Below are 15965 nucleotides of genomic sequence, written 5' to 3' on the forward strand. Positions count from 1 at the left end.
GGGCCACAAGTCTCGCCTTGGCTTCCTGGGGCGTTAGCTGTACGGTCTGAGAGCCGAGAAACCTCACCCGCAGCAGGTGAGGACGAGGCCCATCCTGCCTTTACCTTCTGTATACAGGGCTTGGTAGAAAAGGCAGGACTACACTTCCCGGTATGCAATGGGGTAAAACTGGGAGGAGATCAGCCTTATTACCTGACCTGGCTGAAGCAGGAATATCCCTGCGCCTTCCAGCAGTGCTTCTGCAGCCAGTCCTTGGGGCACACCTAACCAATCAGGTTTTCGGGATATTCACAATGCATAGGCATGAGATAGATTTGCATGCACTACAATCATGCATATTCACTGTAGATATCCTTCCTGAAACCGTAACTGGTTAAGAAGCACTGCCTTATAGCTTTCGCGCCCTCCATCCGTCTTACTAAAGTTTCCAAACGCACGCCTCAGAAATCCCTCCCCGCGCACGCACCGGGAAGACCACGCCCTACTTCCGGCCCCTCGGCGAGGCCTTAGACGTAAGAACTACGACTCCCAGCAACCCAGGCCACTTCCTTCCGGCTCTGCCACGCTTGCGCACTGGTTGTCTCCGCGTGCCGGCCGGCGGAACATGGCGACCTTCGTGGAGATCCTGCGGAGCGAGTTCCCCCAGCTGGACGCCGAGATGTTTGACTACGTGACGGGTGAGGAGAAGGGCAGTAGGATGGGAGGGGGACCGAGGCGCCCCTGTCAGGTCATCGGTAGATAAAAGTCTTGCTGTGATTGGATGTAGAGGCTGCTTGTGATGTCATACTGCATGCGTCACGTCCTAGGACAGGGAAAGGCAGCAGTAAGAGGGGGACACGAGTTCTGATCCTGCACAGCAGCCACCCATCCCCCAGGAGACATGTCCACTGCCGTAAAAGAGATGGACATGGTTTCTAATCCTACACAGCATACAGCCCTCCCTCTTCCAGGGGAGATGACCACTGCAGTAAGAGAGGGACACGAGTTCTAATCCAACACATCATACACCCCCCACTCAGGAGAGATCTGCTTCAGTAAGAGAGAGGGACACGAGTTCTAATCCAACACATCATACACCCCACTCAGGAGAGATCTGCTTCAACAAGAGAGAGGGACACGAGTTCTAATCCAACACATCATACACCCCACTCAGGAGAGATCTGCTTCAACAAGAGAGAGGGACACGAGTTCTAATCCAACACATCATACACCCCACTCAGGAGAGATCTGCTTCAACAAGAGAGAGGGACACGCGTTCTAATCCAACACATCATACACCCCACTCAGGAGAGATCTGCTTCAGTAAGAGAGAGGGACAACAGTTCTAATCCAACACATCATACACCCCACTCAGGAGAGATCTGCTTCAACAAGAGAGAGGGACACGAGTTCTAATCCAACACATCATACACCCCACTCAGGAGAGATCTGCTTCAGTAAGAGAGAGGGACAACAGTTCTAATCCAACACATCATACACCCCACTCAGGAGAGATCTGCTTCAGTAAGAGAGAGGGTCAGGCATTCTAATCTTTTACATTGTCCAGCCCCTCTCTCTCTCTTGCTTTCTTGCGCTCTCCCCTTTTTTCTCCCCTCTCTCCACCCACTGCCTAGCCCCCCTCTCTCTCTCCACACACTTCCTATCCCCCCCTCTCTCTCTCCACACACTTCCTAACCTTCTCCACACACTTCCTAGCCTCCCCCCTCCACACAGTGTACTTCCAGAGATAAATGTAGAGGCCAAAGAGGCAAAATAGTGATGGGAGAGGGGAATATCAATTGTTGTGCTTGTCATACCACCACCTATTATCTCTCTCTGTATACAGTGGAGGCAGTGCCTGAAAACTAGAGTGGTCTAGTGGACACCAAGGACCAAGTTGACAACTAAAGTACTAGAGACAACTTGGGTATTTTTCTTTGACATAAGAACTGGATGAGACCAGTGGTTCTTCATCTAGCTGAGCATCCTGTTTCTAACAGTGGCCTGTCTGGGTAACTTGCAAGTGCCAGGCAGACCCCATGGGGAGGTGCTCTCTCCTGGCATATACTTGGCAGCTGGCTAATAATTGTGCTCCAAAAACTGGGCCATATCTTTAAAACAAAATCTGCTGTACTATTAACCTTGATCCTATTTTCTTGCATCAAATTCCAGAGTTTAATTGTACATTGGCTGAAAAAAAAACAAACTTTCTTAAGTTTGAAATCTGCTGCTAGTTAGCTTGATGGTGTCTCCTTTTAGATAAGTACGTTCCCTATTGAGTTGGGGAGAGAGGGCAGGAGCAGTCCTGGGTCCTTATGGTCTTGCATGCTTTCTTTTTCTGGACCCTAGTGGTCTCAATGTTTGTGCTTTTTTTTTTTTTTTTATTGCCTATGCTGTTTTTTCCTGACTCGCTGCACATACCATGTCTCACTTTCTGTGCTCTTCCAGACCGTTGCAGCCTCTTGCTTTACTTGCTATTTCTTACCGTCTCACTGTGTGCTGGCTTACAGGAATCTTGGACAGTAGCAGTTCAGACTTGGAGTCTGTGGATGACCTGTTTGAAGCAGTGGGGGAGCTGCTACAGGAAGTGTCTGGAGACACCAAGGATGATGAAGATATCCGGGACATTTGTCAACGCATGTACAGCAGTCTCCGTCTGTGAGTACTGCAGCTAGCCGTGCGCACTTGCAAAGAGAGAAATCCCTCAGCCTGTGGTATCACAAGGAGACTGCCTTCTGTTATTAGAAACTTGTCAATTACGGTAAATTGTAACATAAAGGCTAAGATAGTAAAAACAGAGAGACACTTTATAGCTAGCTCCATTTTATATATGGAAGATTTTGAGGTGTTATGAATGCATTGTAGTATATCTCTGTTATCATTGCATTATATTATTGTTACTATATCATTTTAACGTATTTTGCCTGTTTCTAATTTATCTTGCTATATCACCTTGGGTGAATCTCTTCAAAAAGGCAGTTGATAAATCCATAAATATATAATTGAATTTTTAGCTCACCTTTTTCAAATGATGCTCAAGGCAGTTGACAGCATTATTTGAATTCGGGGACAAATAAATCCCTGCCCCAAAGAGCTTACAATCTGTGGGTACCTGTGGCAATGGGAGCTAGAGTGACTTGCCCAAGGTCACAAGAAGTGTCAGCCGAGGAGGTGGGATTTGAACCTTGGTTCTGAGCCCATTGCTCCAACCTCTAGTCCAAGCTGCCTTCCTTTGTTACACATTTATGTAGGAATAGATTTCAAACTTACAGATTGCTTTATTATTCTTGACAAATTAGATTAGCTTCACCAACTACATTGATCTGATACCAACTGGAAATTGGTATAATCCTCTCGCAGTTATTTAGTCTGTGGTGCCATCCGGCAGAGGCAAGCTCACAGCAGCTCTCCAGGATTTTTCTGGACATTGGGCTTATAACACAGCAGAATTATTTAAATTTGTTCCTTTTGCACATCTGTGCTGAACCTTCCTTTCATCCCGTGTTCTGTTCTCATGGCTCATGAGGAGAGAATTTGGGGTTTCATAGCACAAAGTGCCTGATCGCTGTCTGTAGTTCTTGTTTCCTCTTATCAAAGGCCAAACCAGAGTTCTGTATAGGGTTGGAACTTTCCTCCCAAGTACAAAAGCTGGGAAGTGATCTTTTGCCAGTTCTATACAGGAAAAGAGACCGGCCTAGGAGCCACGGTTTCCATCCATTTTCTCTCAGTAACAGATCCCCCGCAGTTCATGTGTTTCTCAGGTTGCATTTCTTTAAAGTGCCGCATTGGGGGGGGGGGGGGAGGGGGGGCCTTTGAGCTCTGCTGTCAGCAGTTCATGCTGTAGGGCAGGGTTTGGGGCCTTGGCTTGCGAGTTCCAAGCCAACTGCCCATGCTGAGGAGCCTTGGGCTGAGGGGACCACCAGCAGCTGCTACTGGTGCTCGGCAGGGTGAGGGGTTCTCAGGTTGGGTATGATGACCAGCTGCACACGCTGCATGGAGACGTGTGGGAGCTTTGATGAGATGCTTGTAATGTGATTTCACTGTCGATATCACAACTTGTGCTGCTTTCTGATTTGCCTGTTTTGGGATTATTTTATAGAGAGAGTCAAAGATCGCAGGGTCAGAACCAGGTGCTGCTTGATGCTCCGATCCAGCTCTCCAAGATAGCAGAGAACTATGGTTCGTGTCCTTTCCCTGCTGCTATTGTGCCTCCTGCCTGCCCGGCAATCCCAGCCATTTCCACAGTTTGATGTTGGGTGTGGGTCTGTGATGCACTGAGGTGGAGGAGGGGGAATGTTTGTAGTTCAAAGTGCGACATTCCGGCCTCAGCAGAGGATGCAGCCTGAGGCACTGCTGTCATCGCCCTCCGATTTCCCGACTTGGGAGGCGAGGGAGGGTGGATGGTGGGGGGTGGATGCTGGAAGGGAAGCAAAGTGCTGTCCCACTGCCATCAAGCCCTTCTCTTTCAGGTAGGATTGGCCAGTTCCATGCCAAAGGCCAAACTTTGTGACCATTCCTGGAATCACTGGAGACGGGGGCCCATGATTAGAGGTCGCTTTTCAAAAGATTTAGGAGCCTAACGTTTAACTTGATTAATAGCGGTTAATGAACTTCTCCAAACCTTTTTTAAACCCAACTGCACTAACCACATCCTCTGGCAGCAAATTCCAGAGCTTAATTGTGCGTTGAGTGAAAAAGAGTTTTCTCTGATTAGTTTTGCCATGTCTGTGGGGTTTCCAGTCTGCACATCTTAGAGGGAAGAGTGGTTAGGGTCTGAGCTCTGGGCAACTAACATAAAAGCCTAAATCTAGCCATGAATAGCAGGTCTAGATTTAGGAACCTCAGTGTGGGTGACTTTTCAGCTGAAAGCGTAGGCTCCTAAATTACATTGAAAGCAGGGGGCTTTTAATATCAGCTTTATAGTTCCTTGGCCTGTGTAGGAGGGGCGTTTTGGCTCTGGGGATGTGGTGTATATGGAGGGGGGGGGGAGAGGACTGGTGTGTGTGTGTGGGTGTAGCATGTCGGGGTGCGTGGAGGGGGAGGAGGTGAGGGCATTTGAGGTCAGGGGCTGTGGCAGCTTGGTGTTTATTGCTCCTCGGTATGTGATAGCTGCATTGAATTTCTGATTTGCTCTCATTTCTTTGCTGCAGATCCAGGCTCAGAGCCCATGACGGTGCTTCTCCTGAAGAAAGAGCAGTCCTCGGTGAGAACAGACCTCACCTCCTGCAAATTCCTTTTGAAGGGACAGAAATTCCAGGCCCTTTTGCCTGCTCCTCTGGGTTATTTATTTAGTTAGTTGATTTATATTCTGCCTTTCAGCCACTTAAAAGCGAATTACATTCAGGTACTGTATGAGCTCCTGCTAAGGTGCTCAGTGTTTCTCTTGTACTGCTGACTGTGTGCAGGGCAAGAAATCCATGAAACAGTCACTGCAGGATTACAGTGAATCACTCTTACTTCTTTATTTAAAATTTGTAGACTGCCTAGCAAAATTCCTAGGTGGCTTCCACAAACACATTCATAAAATCATTAGTATATAAAAACCATGACATCGTAACATAAAACATATGACATTAAAACAAACAAGTATAACGTGAACACACAAAACTAATCCCTGTCATATCAGTAATGGTTATCATTCTAGCCTTGCCTGTTAAAACTAATCACTTCCGGAAATGTGTAAACACAGCAACCTCCTGACCAGCTCGCTTACTATTGAAAGGCCTGGTAAAGTAGGATGGCTTTGGCCATCTTTCTAAATTTTAGTAATGAGCACACTCCTCCTTAAGTTCATGAATCAGTGAATTCCATAACATAGGACCGTGCACATAAAAATGACACGAGACTCATGCAAACGGAATACTCTGAATGATAGAACATCAAGACGGCTCTGTGATGCCGATCTTAAGGGCCATGTGGTTTGATAACATTTGAGGGCTGATGGGGTAAGGCTTTTAAGACATTTTGAAACCAGCATGGCTGGTTTACTGGGAGCCAATGATATTTGATCAATATAGGGGAAATATGTTGTCAAATAAACACCAGAGACTGTTTGGTTGGCCAGGTTCGGGATGTATTGTAATGCTCGGATAGCTGTTTGAAGGAAGCCAAGATACAAAGCATTACAATAGTCCTGTGAAGTCATAACTAATGATTGCACAGTAGTCTCCAGATCATTCTCATTCAGGTAGGGGCAGAGCCTATGCAGCATGTGCAGATTCCTAGCGTGTTGCCAGATGGAATCGGGACCAGTGGGTTATATGCTCCCCTGCTAGCAGATGCAGACTCAGTCAGGTTTCAAAGCTGATGTCGCCTTACATACACCCCTGCAGTGATCTCAGCCCTTCAGTATCTCTCTGTCTCCTAGCAGACGTGGACGTGCATTCCCTACTGGGATCGCCCTACTCTTTAGAAGAGGAAATTTTACCTTTAAATTAGAGAGAGATTGAGCCCTGCTCTCCTGCGGTGATACCTAAAGGTTCCTCCCCCAGTTGAGAATTCCTGAGGTTAATTTTGAGATCCCTCAGAGGTGAGCCTTGGTCCAGTAGCCAGTTCCTGGCATGGACTTTGCTACTGAAGCAGCTGAAAGACAGCAGGTGCAGGAAGCCGAGCGTGGCGGTGATGGCCAAAGCCCTCTCCCCCGCAGCCAGAGACCATCTCTGTACTCGGCCGGTAAGCGCTGAGCCCAGGTAAGTTGGGTTTTTTTTTTTAAGGATTTCAGAGACGTTGGAGGGGTTTCAATAAGACTTCCTCCGATCTCCTTGGCTCAGCGTACCGTACCGACGACATTCCCAATCCGTTGCTGTAAAGGGAAGTGGGCATCTGAGCAGGTTGAGCGGCCCTGCTTCAGGCTTCGTCGGCAGACTGCGTGGTAGGCCGTGTCTGCGCCATCTTGCATGCTGTTCTGTGTGCCTTGCATTGCCCTCCAGTCAGCATTGGTACGCGTGGTGCGTGCCGGCTCTGTGCACACATGCTGTGCACACATATGTATGTGCACAACTTCACGCACAGTCGTACGTGCACAATTGCTTAGGTGCAGAATTCCCATGCATGTGCCTCGCTGCAGCCTGCTTAGGTGCCCGAAATCTATCTGCCATACAGATACTCAGTATTTCAGAGGCCTTGGTCCTTGGGGAGGTCTCAGTCCTTTCAGAGCCGACAGCCCAGGAGAGGGGCAGGCCCGAACTCCCCGATTGTTTTGCTGACCCATCCACAGAACGAAGAGATAGGGGGGTTGACCATTTCTCTTCTACCAGCGGTGGGTCGAGATGACATCAGACAAATGGGTACTGGATGTCATATGAGAAGGATACGCACTGGAATTTCGCAGCACTCCTCGGGACATGTTCATGATGTCTTCTTGCCACTCCCAGCACAAGAAGCAGGCAGTGGAGTCTACCATGATAAGGCTCCTCAGTTTGAGGGCTATAATTCCAGTACCTGCGCCCCAGGAAAATAGGGGGGCGCTGTTCCATCTATTTCATCGAATCCAAGAAGGAGTGTTCCTTTCGCCCTCATCCTGTTCCTCAAGAGTGTCAACCGACACCTATGGGTACTTCATTTCCGCATGGAAACACTGCACACCGTGATAATTGTCCGTACAACCAGGAGAATTCCTAACCTCTCTGAGGCCTACTTTCATATTCCAATCCGGCAAGAACATCACCTTTTCCTATGCTTTGCAGTACTGGGCTGCCATTATCTGTTCCAAGCACTGCCCTTTGGCCTGGCCTCCGCCCCCAGAACATTTTCCAAGATTATGGTGGTCGTAGCAGCAGCAGCACTGAGGAAAGAGGGGAATTCTGGTGCACCCTTACTTGGACGACAGGTTGATCTGGGCGAAGTCATTGGAAGAGAGTCTCCAGGTGACCAGCAGGGTAACGTCCTTGCTTCAGGAGCTTGGTTGGGTCATAAATATAGACAAAAGCAGCCTCAAGCCCTCCTAGTCCTTGGAATATTTGGGAGTCCGGTTCGACACCAAGCAGGGCAAGGTCTTCCTCCTGCCTTCGTGGATAAGAAAGTTGATATCCCAAGTGCATCAGTTGAGTAACACGATACGCCCCAAAGTGTAGAGCTATCTTCAGGTCCTTATTTGATGGCGTCAACCCTTGAGGTAGTACCATGGGCGAGGGCACACATGCCACCAATTCAAAGCTTCCTACTGTCTCAAGACTATTTGATTCACCTCCACCTACTGATGGAAATATGTTCTTGGCTCCAGTAGTGGCTTCAGGAAGCTCACCTGGGCAAGGGTGTAAACCTGTTCCTGCCGAATTGGCTGGTCCTCTTGACAGACGCAAGCCTCCGGGGTTGGGGAGCTCACTCTCAGGAACTGACGGCCCAGGGACGTTGGACCAAGGAAGAAGCGCTCTAGAACATAAACCACCTGGAAGCCCGGGCGGTCAGATTGGCGTGTCTACAATTCAGGCGCTTACTCCAGTGTCGGGCAGTCCGCGAGATGTCTGAGACTGTATGCGGTACTCTATTCAGAAAGTTGTTCACACAATTATTGGTTACTGGATGAAACTAAATTGTTGAGTTTCATCTTTGACTTCGAAGTGTTCAAGCCCCTGAGGCAGTGGCTACTAAGCTGCGAAACTCGGCCTGAGTCGGGCATTTTACAAACACGTCTCTGTTTTAATAAACGTTGGAAAAGATTGAGGCATCTATTCTTTTGTGTTTTCCTGACGGCTATCATAGATCGCCTACCTCTTTGTTTTCTTGGACCATCCCGTTGACATCTGCCAAACGGTGAAGTGATTTTCCTTGCACACCATCTCCAAGTTCTATTGTCTGGAAGTTCAGGCCCGAGAGGACACAGCCTTTGCAAGGACGGTGCTAACCGGACTGCGGGCAAACTTTGCCCCGATCGGGAGTAGCTTTTGTTTATCCCATTGGTCCTGAGTCCATCTGGCTACACGCTAGGAAATGGACAAACTACTTACTGGATAATTTGATTTTCCTTAGTGTAGGTAGATGGACTCAGCATCCCGCACATGACTGCCCAAGAGCAGTGCCAAGGAATCGTCCGTGAAGTGAATATTGATTCCAAGAGGTTACGGATAAGCTCTCGCCAAATCTCTAGATCAGGGCATTTATAATCTTGTTGGGATTCAGCGTTTGAGTACAGTTACGGTCACCCGTTTTTCATCAAGTTTTTTTCAATAGTATGTCCACAGTGGCTTTTGAAGAGAATAGTGAAGGGCTGAGGTAAGAAAAGGCACCTTTGACTACCTGGTTGATGTGTTTTAAGGGACACCTTAGATTCCATGACAACTCTTAAATCACGGGCCTGAGCAAGGATGGGAATCTGAGCCCCACACACCATTAAAGTACTTGGCACATCATTGGAAGGAAATCTGATGAGGTATTTCTGTTTTATTCATATTCAGCAAGAGCTTGTTGGGGTCCATATTCAGTAGGACATTTAGTGGACAAGTTATCTAGCTAACTTTAAGCAGTTAACTTGTCCTGGATATTCAGTAGGATAAACGTCCCACTGAATATTCTAGTTTACTTAATCTGGCTAACCGTTATATTTATTTATTTATTTTAAAGTTATGCAGCCTTGTGTGACTGGATAACTTTATAAATAACTGCATATATTTAAAATAATATAGCCAGTTAAGTAATGCTGTAAAATTTAAAAACAAAAAAAAAGATAGCCTTACAGGCCCTAATAACCAGACCCTTTTATTTCAGCTGCAAAGGCTCGGCCCAGAAGGGCCGAACCTGCCCCCCTAATCCTCAAATCAGCAGCATCTCACATTTGGTCATGCCACATCCCCTCCCCCACCCCAGCTCCTTTTTTTTTTTAATTTTTTTAAATGAAGCTTCTTTCCAGGGTTCAGCTTTCCCCTTCCACTCCACTTCTACCCCTTGTACCTGCAAGCAACGTTTTCTTGTAGCCCGCATCAGCAGTGTCCTTCCTCAGTTCCGAGCCCAGTGCCTCCGCAAATCGGACCCGCTAGGCTGGATCATGGTGGAGTAGCCTAGCGGTTAGTGCAGCGGGATGAGAACCAGGGAAGCATTCAGATCCTGCGGTCACTCTCTGTGACCTTGGGCAAGCCGCCTCATCCTGCACTGCTCAGACTGGAGAAAGGGGAATTCCTAGTGCTTCGAAGTGTCTGAAAGATGGAATATAACGGGGATGGGTAGGGTGGCTGCTGTGGGGATCCTGGGGTGCTGGATGAGTCCTGCTAGTAATGGAGAGGACAGACTGGGGGGATGGTGAGCTGCTAGACGAGCCCTGTTGGCGATTTGGGGGGACTCTGGGAAATGGGAGGGGGTGGTTGGGGGATACTTGGCTGCTGAATGAGCCCTATTGGGAATGGGGGGGGGGGGGGGGGGGGGGGGGAGCTGGGATGCCGGGGTGCTGGGCGAGTCCTTGACACCAGTTTTGTGTTTTTCTCTCCTGTCAGACAGTCAATGCTAGAAAGCTAGAAAAGGCTGAAGCCAAACTAAAAGCAAAGCAGGAGAGGAGAACAGAGAGAGATGTCCAGAAGACCCTGGAACCACTGTGAGTGCTCCCTGCCTCCATATTTATATTTTTAGCCACCTATTAACTCTTGAGAAGAACCTGTGCTGCTGGTAAGAGGGGGGGAGAGAGAGAGGATATTTAACTTTCTTTATCGTTATTTTCTTTTCTTCCTCTGTTTTAATTGATTTCTTCTTGTCCTGCTACACCAGCCAGTTATTTTCCTGTCCCAGCGGATGGAGACAGATGATGCTGGGTTTTCCTGTGACATCGCAGGTGCTGCTTGCAGTGAGAATCCAGGATTTTCTGCCTCCAGCAGGTGCTAGGATTGGCCCAGTGCAGCGGTTCAGCAGTGCAGCCAAGGTCAGAGCCTTGGGGCCAGTAGCCTGGCTTAGTTCAGCAGTGTGAGCCTACTGTTCTGCTCCCTACCCCCGAGGGGGTCTATGGTTGAGAAGGATAAAGACGTTGAAATTGTCAGGAAAGTCAGATAAATGATCTGCTTTGTCTGAGAGGAGGTTTACCTGTGTTCCTTCTTGTCCTGCTTTGCCTGATAGTCTCTCTCACTCTCCTGTCTTCCCTGCCCCCCCCCCCCCCCCCCCCAAAACAAACAAACCGATAGGACTTGCTGTCTGGGCTAGGGGCCGCAGCGGGTGAGAGGTCCCAGAGGCGTCTGTGTAGTTCCAAGGTGTCCTTGCTGCCGCCAAGAGTGGTGGAGAGGAAATGCCATTTCAGGCAGTCTTGCGGTTGCCATTGGCGGTGCCCGTGGAGAGGAAGGATGGACAAGCCTGCTTGAGGGGTGGACGCTGTGAGGCCTGCATGGCTCTCCTTGTGTTAGGAAAAGGGCTGTTCCCTGTACGTACCTGGATCAGTCCAGACAGTGGGTTATGTCCCCAATCCAGCAGATGGAGTCAGCACAAGCTTTGAGGGGGCGTATCCATATATACTACTACCCCCTCTGCAGGAGTTCAGTATCTTCTGACTCCAGCAGATGCGAGTAGGGGAATCAGGCTTCCCCTCCTTTTCCTTTTTCTTCACTTTCTAGCTTGATTATGGCTTGTTGTTGTCTTTTTCTGTGGATCAAGTTTGTATCAAGTTTGTATTAAGTTTAAAAAAAAAAAAAAAAAAAAAAAGGCAGAGTTCTTTCAACTTCTGGGGAGTGGCTTATCTTCCTTGTCTCTTCTCTGCGGCCTTGCTGTTTTATTTCTCGTTGCAGCCAGGGGTAAGTTTGTTTTTTTCCTTTGTAGTTTTTTCCTTCACAGCTCAGCCCCCGGTGCCCGCGAAAGCCGGTGGAGCCGGCCTCTTCGCTCTTTACTCCCTCACCCGCGGCCATTTTACAGCTCCTCATGGGCTGCTGAGCCATTTAGGGAAAGATGTCTGGGGCGGGTCGTGTGGCCGGGAAGGCCCCCCCCGCGGCACCCTCCTCTATTTTCGGACAGCGGGCAGTGCGGGCCGACCAGGCCCCCCGCAGCGGCGCTTTTGTGCGCGTGGCCCCCCCCCGTGGCTTTTTCTTTTCTCCTACAGCGATCCTGATGCCGCGGCCGTCCCGCTGTGCGGCCTGCGGAGACCCGGGGTCCCGGATTTCCCGGGAGGGCATCTGTGCACGATGCCTCCCCGGGGGGGGGAAGGTACCTCACAGTCCCTGACTGATTTCTCTTTTTTTTGCCCGGGCGGCGCGGGCCGGCCACTCCGCCATTTTTGGCGGGAACGGCGGCCATTTTACATTCTGAGCGCCCTGAGGCGCAGGCCACGAGGGGGAACGGATCCCTGGAGGCCACGAGGGAGAACGGATCCCTGGAGGACTCTACCAGCGGGGGTGTTCCCCCGATTTTGGTGCAGGAACCAAGCACCCAGAGCCAGGGAGCAGGAACCACGCCGCCCCCGAAGCGCACCCGAGCAGGCCGGGGTTCTCTCCGGAGTTTATCCTGCTCATGCATACCGCTTATCTGCAGGGGCTGGAAGCACCTGTGGGACCCCTCCCTCCTAAGATCCCTCGGATGTCGCCCTCGACGCCGGCCCCCCCCGACCCTCCGGGAGTGGGGGCCTCCCGCCTTCCTACCCGGGTCCGATCCACGCCCGCGGCAGTGGGGGCGGTGCCAGACCCAGCGGGACATGGACTTGACTTCTCGGACGGGGGACAAGGGGACGGCACGCAGGAGGGGGATGATCCGCGTACCCTACGCCTCTTCCAGAGGGAAGAGCTGGACGACCTCATCCCGCAGATCATCCAAGAATTAGATTTGGACCCGCCACCAGACCCGCCTGCCCCAGTAGCTCCCGCTGTCGTCACTTCTTCAAGGAAGGGAGATCCTGTCCTGGCGGCACTCCGGCTGAGGGCTCGGGCTTTTCCCATTCATGACTCGTTTTTACAACTTCTCACCAGGGAATGGGACACCCCGGAGGCCTCCCTGAAGAGCAGCCGGGCTATGGAAAAGCCGTACCCGCTCCCCGAAGATTTTCTGGACCTCATCAAGGTCCCAAAGGTGGACTCTGCAGTGTCGGCGGTCACGAAGAGGACGACTATCCCAGTGACGGGAGGTGCGGCGTTGCGGACACACAGGATCGTAAGTTGGAAGTTTTCCTTAAGCGGGTTTTCGAGGTCTCCGCTCTGGGTATGCGGGCGGTGATGTGCAGTTCGCTTGCCCAGCGGGCTAGTCTCCTTTGGGTGCAACAACTCCTCACGTCTCAGAACCTGCCGTCCGATGAGGCTGCCCAGGCAGATCGGCTAGAAGCCGCAGTGACGTATGGGGCGGACGCCTCGTACGACCTTTTTCGGGTCCTCGCAAGATCCATGGTTTCGGTAGTGGCAGCACGACGACTACTGTGGCTACGCAATTCGGCGGCTGATACGTCCTCTAAGTCGAGTCTGGGCTCTCTTCCCTTCAGGGGCAAGTTCCTCTTCGGGGAGGATTTGGACCAGATCATCAAGTCCCTGGGGGAGAACGCTGTTCATCGGCTGCCGGAGGATAGGTTTCGACCATCCAGAGCATTTTCTTCTTCTCAGACCAGAGCCAGAGCGCAAAGGCGCTACAGGGGATACAGACAGGCGGGCTCCCGGTCATCCGCCCCCAGGTCTCAGCCCTGGTCGCGCTCCTTTCGCGGGCGTCTGCCCGCACGCACTACTCCCGGAACCGGGAACCCCTATACCAAGTCTTCACAATGATGCCAGTCTCGCCCACTCCTCTGTCCCCAAGATTGGGGACCGACTAACGTATTTCTACGCGGAGTGGGCACGGATCACCTCGGACCAGTGGGTCCTGGATACCATAAAACACGGCTACGCATTGGAATTTGTCCGCCCCCCGCAGGGAAGGTTCATCTTTTCCCCCTGTGGCTTGGACCTCAAGAGAGGAGCAGTGCAGCTGACTCTGGACAGACTCCGGGAGATAGGCGCTATTGCGCTCGTGCCCTTCGGAGAGGTGGGCTCGGGCCACTATTCCATCTATTTCGTCGTACCAAAGAAGGACGGTTCCTTCCGGCCTATCCTAGACCTCTAGGAAGTCAACAAATCCCTTCGAGTCGTTCGGTTCTGCATGGAAACGCTCCGGTCAGTGATTGCGGTGGTGCATCGGGGGGAGTTCCTCACCTCCCTGGACTTAACAGAAGCCTACCTGCACATTCCCATCCGCCCGGACCACCACCGTTTCCTTCGTTTCAAAATTCTGGACCAGCATTTTCAGTTCACGGCTCTCCCGTTCGGATTGGCGACGGCGCCGCGCACCTTCACCAAGATCATGGTAGTCGTGGCGGCAGCTCTCCGGAAGGAGGGCATCCTGGTTCATCCTTATCTGGACGATTGGCTCCTCCGGGCGAAGTCATTCGATCATGGACGCTCAGCGGTGACTCGAGTAGTACGGTTTCTACATTCCCTGGGATGGGTAGTGAACTTCTCCAAGAGCTCCCTCATGCCCTCGCAACGCTTGGGTTTTTTTGGGGGGCGACCTTCGACACCCTACTGGGCAAAGTTTTTCTGCGCCAGAACAAAGCTCAATCCTTGCGGGATCACACGACGGTTCTCTGCGTTACCAGAGCCCACCTCCTGGGACTACCTGCAACTCCTGGGAGTGATGGGGTCCACCATCGACCTTGTACCTTGGGCTTTCGCGCACCTCAGGACCTTACAGTGGGCGCTCCTCTCCCGTTGGAAACCAGTATCGCAGGACTACCAGATGATTCTCCCACTCCCGCAGAATGCCAGGGACAGTCTGGGCTGGTGGTTGGATCCGCCGAACCTGGCCCGTGGCGTGTCCCTCGATCTGCCAAATTGGGTGGTGGTGACCACCGATGCCAGTCTAGCAGGCTGGGGTGCAGTCTGCAATCGAAGCGCCACGCAGGGGACGTGGTCCACGGTGGAGGCGAAGTGGGCAATCAACCGTCTGGAAACCAGAGCGGTCCGGCTAGCTCTGCGACATTTCCTCCCGCTTCTTCGGAACCGGGAAGTCAGAATCCTATCGGACAACGCTACCACCGTGGCCTACATCAACCGACAAGGAGGCACGCGCAGCCCACGCTCGAGGCGGCGCTGCTGATGCAATGGGCGGAGCGTCATCTCGTCCGGCTAGCGGCCTCGCACATCGCCGGTGTGGACAACGTCCAGGCGGACTTCCTCAGTCGTCAACTGCTGGACCCCGGAGAGTGGTCTCTCTCCGACAAAGCGATGCAACTTCTCGTCCATCGGTGGGGGGCCCCCCACTTGGATCTGATGGCGTCCGCTCTCAACGCCAAGGCTCCACGCTTCTTCAGTCGCCGGAGAGAGCGCAGCGCGGAGGGAGTGGATGCCCTGGTCCTCCCGTGACCGCCACATCTTCTGCTCTACGCTTTTCCACCATGGCCCCTGGTGGGCAGGATGCTCCGCAGAATAGAAAGCCATCAGGGGACCATGGTTTTCATCGCCCCAGAATGGGCCAGGCGACCCAGGTTTGCGGATCTGCTACAGCTGGTGATCGACGGGCCAATCAGGCTGGGACACCTCCCCCAGCTCCTACATCAGGGCCCGGTATTTTTCGAGCAGGCAGAACTCTTCTGTCTTGCGGCCTGGCTTTTGAGAGGCGCCGCCTCCGGCGTCGGGGCTACCCGGAGGCGGTAGTATCCACACTATTGCGGGCACGAAAGACATCGACATTGGCGGCCTATGTTCGAGTCTGGAAGGTGTTCGAGCTGTGGTGTACCAGCCAGGCCACGAGACCCGCTAAGGCTTCTGTACCTCAGATCCTTCAGTTTCTACAGGCGGGGGTGGAAAAAGGGCTCGCCTATAATTCACTACGGGTTCAGGTGGCCGCCCTTGGTTCGCTGTTGAGCGATGGGGGCTCTCTTCTACAGTATCCTGACATTGCTCGTTTTCTCAAGGGTGGCAAGCATATGCGTCCTCCGTTACGGAACCCTTGTCCCTCCTGGAGTCTTAACCTTGTGCTTCGCTCCCTGTCGGGACCATCGTTTGAGCCGCTGCGCAGCGCAACGATAAAGGATCTCACTCTCAAGACTGTATTTCTTGTGGCCATCTGTTCCGCTCGAC

The 15965-nt window shown here is 51.6% G+C and overlaps 1 protein-coding gene across 2 annotated transcripts in view; it reads left to right on the forward strand.

Moving 5' to 3' along the window:
* Positions 1 to 503: 503 nt before the first annotated feature.
* Positions 504 to 15965, forward strand: part of ABCF3 (ATP binding cassette subfamily F member 3) — a 67472-nt gene continuing 52010 nt past the window's right edge. The window contains exons 1-5 of one of the 2 annotated variants that reach the window (XM_029586479.1): positions 504 to 677; positions 2490 to 2637; positions 4079 to 4158; positions 5130 to 5182; positions 10401 to 10498. In XM_029586479.1, the coding sequence (XP_029442339.1) occupies positions 605 to 677; positions 2490 to 2637; positions 4079 to 4158; positions 5130 to 5182; positions 10401 to 10498 (452 nt within the window). In that variant the 5' untranslated portion in view covers positions 504 to 604. Of the gene's footprint in view, positions 678 to 2489; positions 2741 to 4078; positions 4159 to 5129; positions 5183 to 10400; positions 10499 to 15965 lie in introns of those variants that run through there. The other variant, XM_029586480.1, reaches the window with a different exon arrangement.

This window comes from Rhinatrema bivittatum, unplaced genomic scaffold (genome assembly GCF_901001135.1).
Source record: "Rhinatrema bivittatum unplaced genomic scaffold, aRhiBiv1.1, whole genome shotgun sequence".
NCBI classification, from domain to species: Eukaryota; Metazoa; Chordata; class Amphibia; order Gymnophiona; family Rhinatrematidae; genus Rhinatrema; species Rhinatrema bivittatum.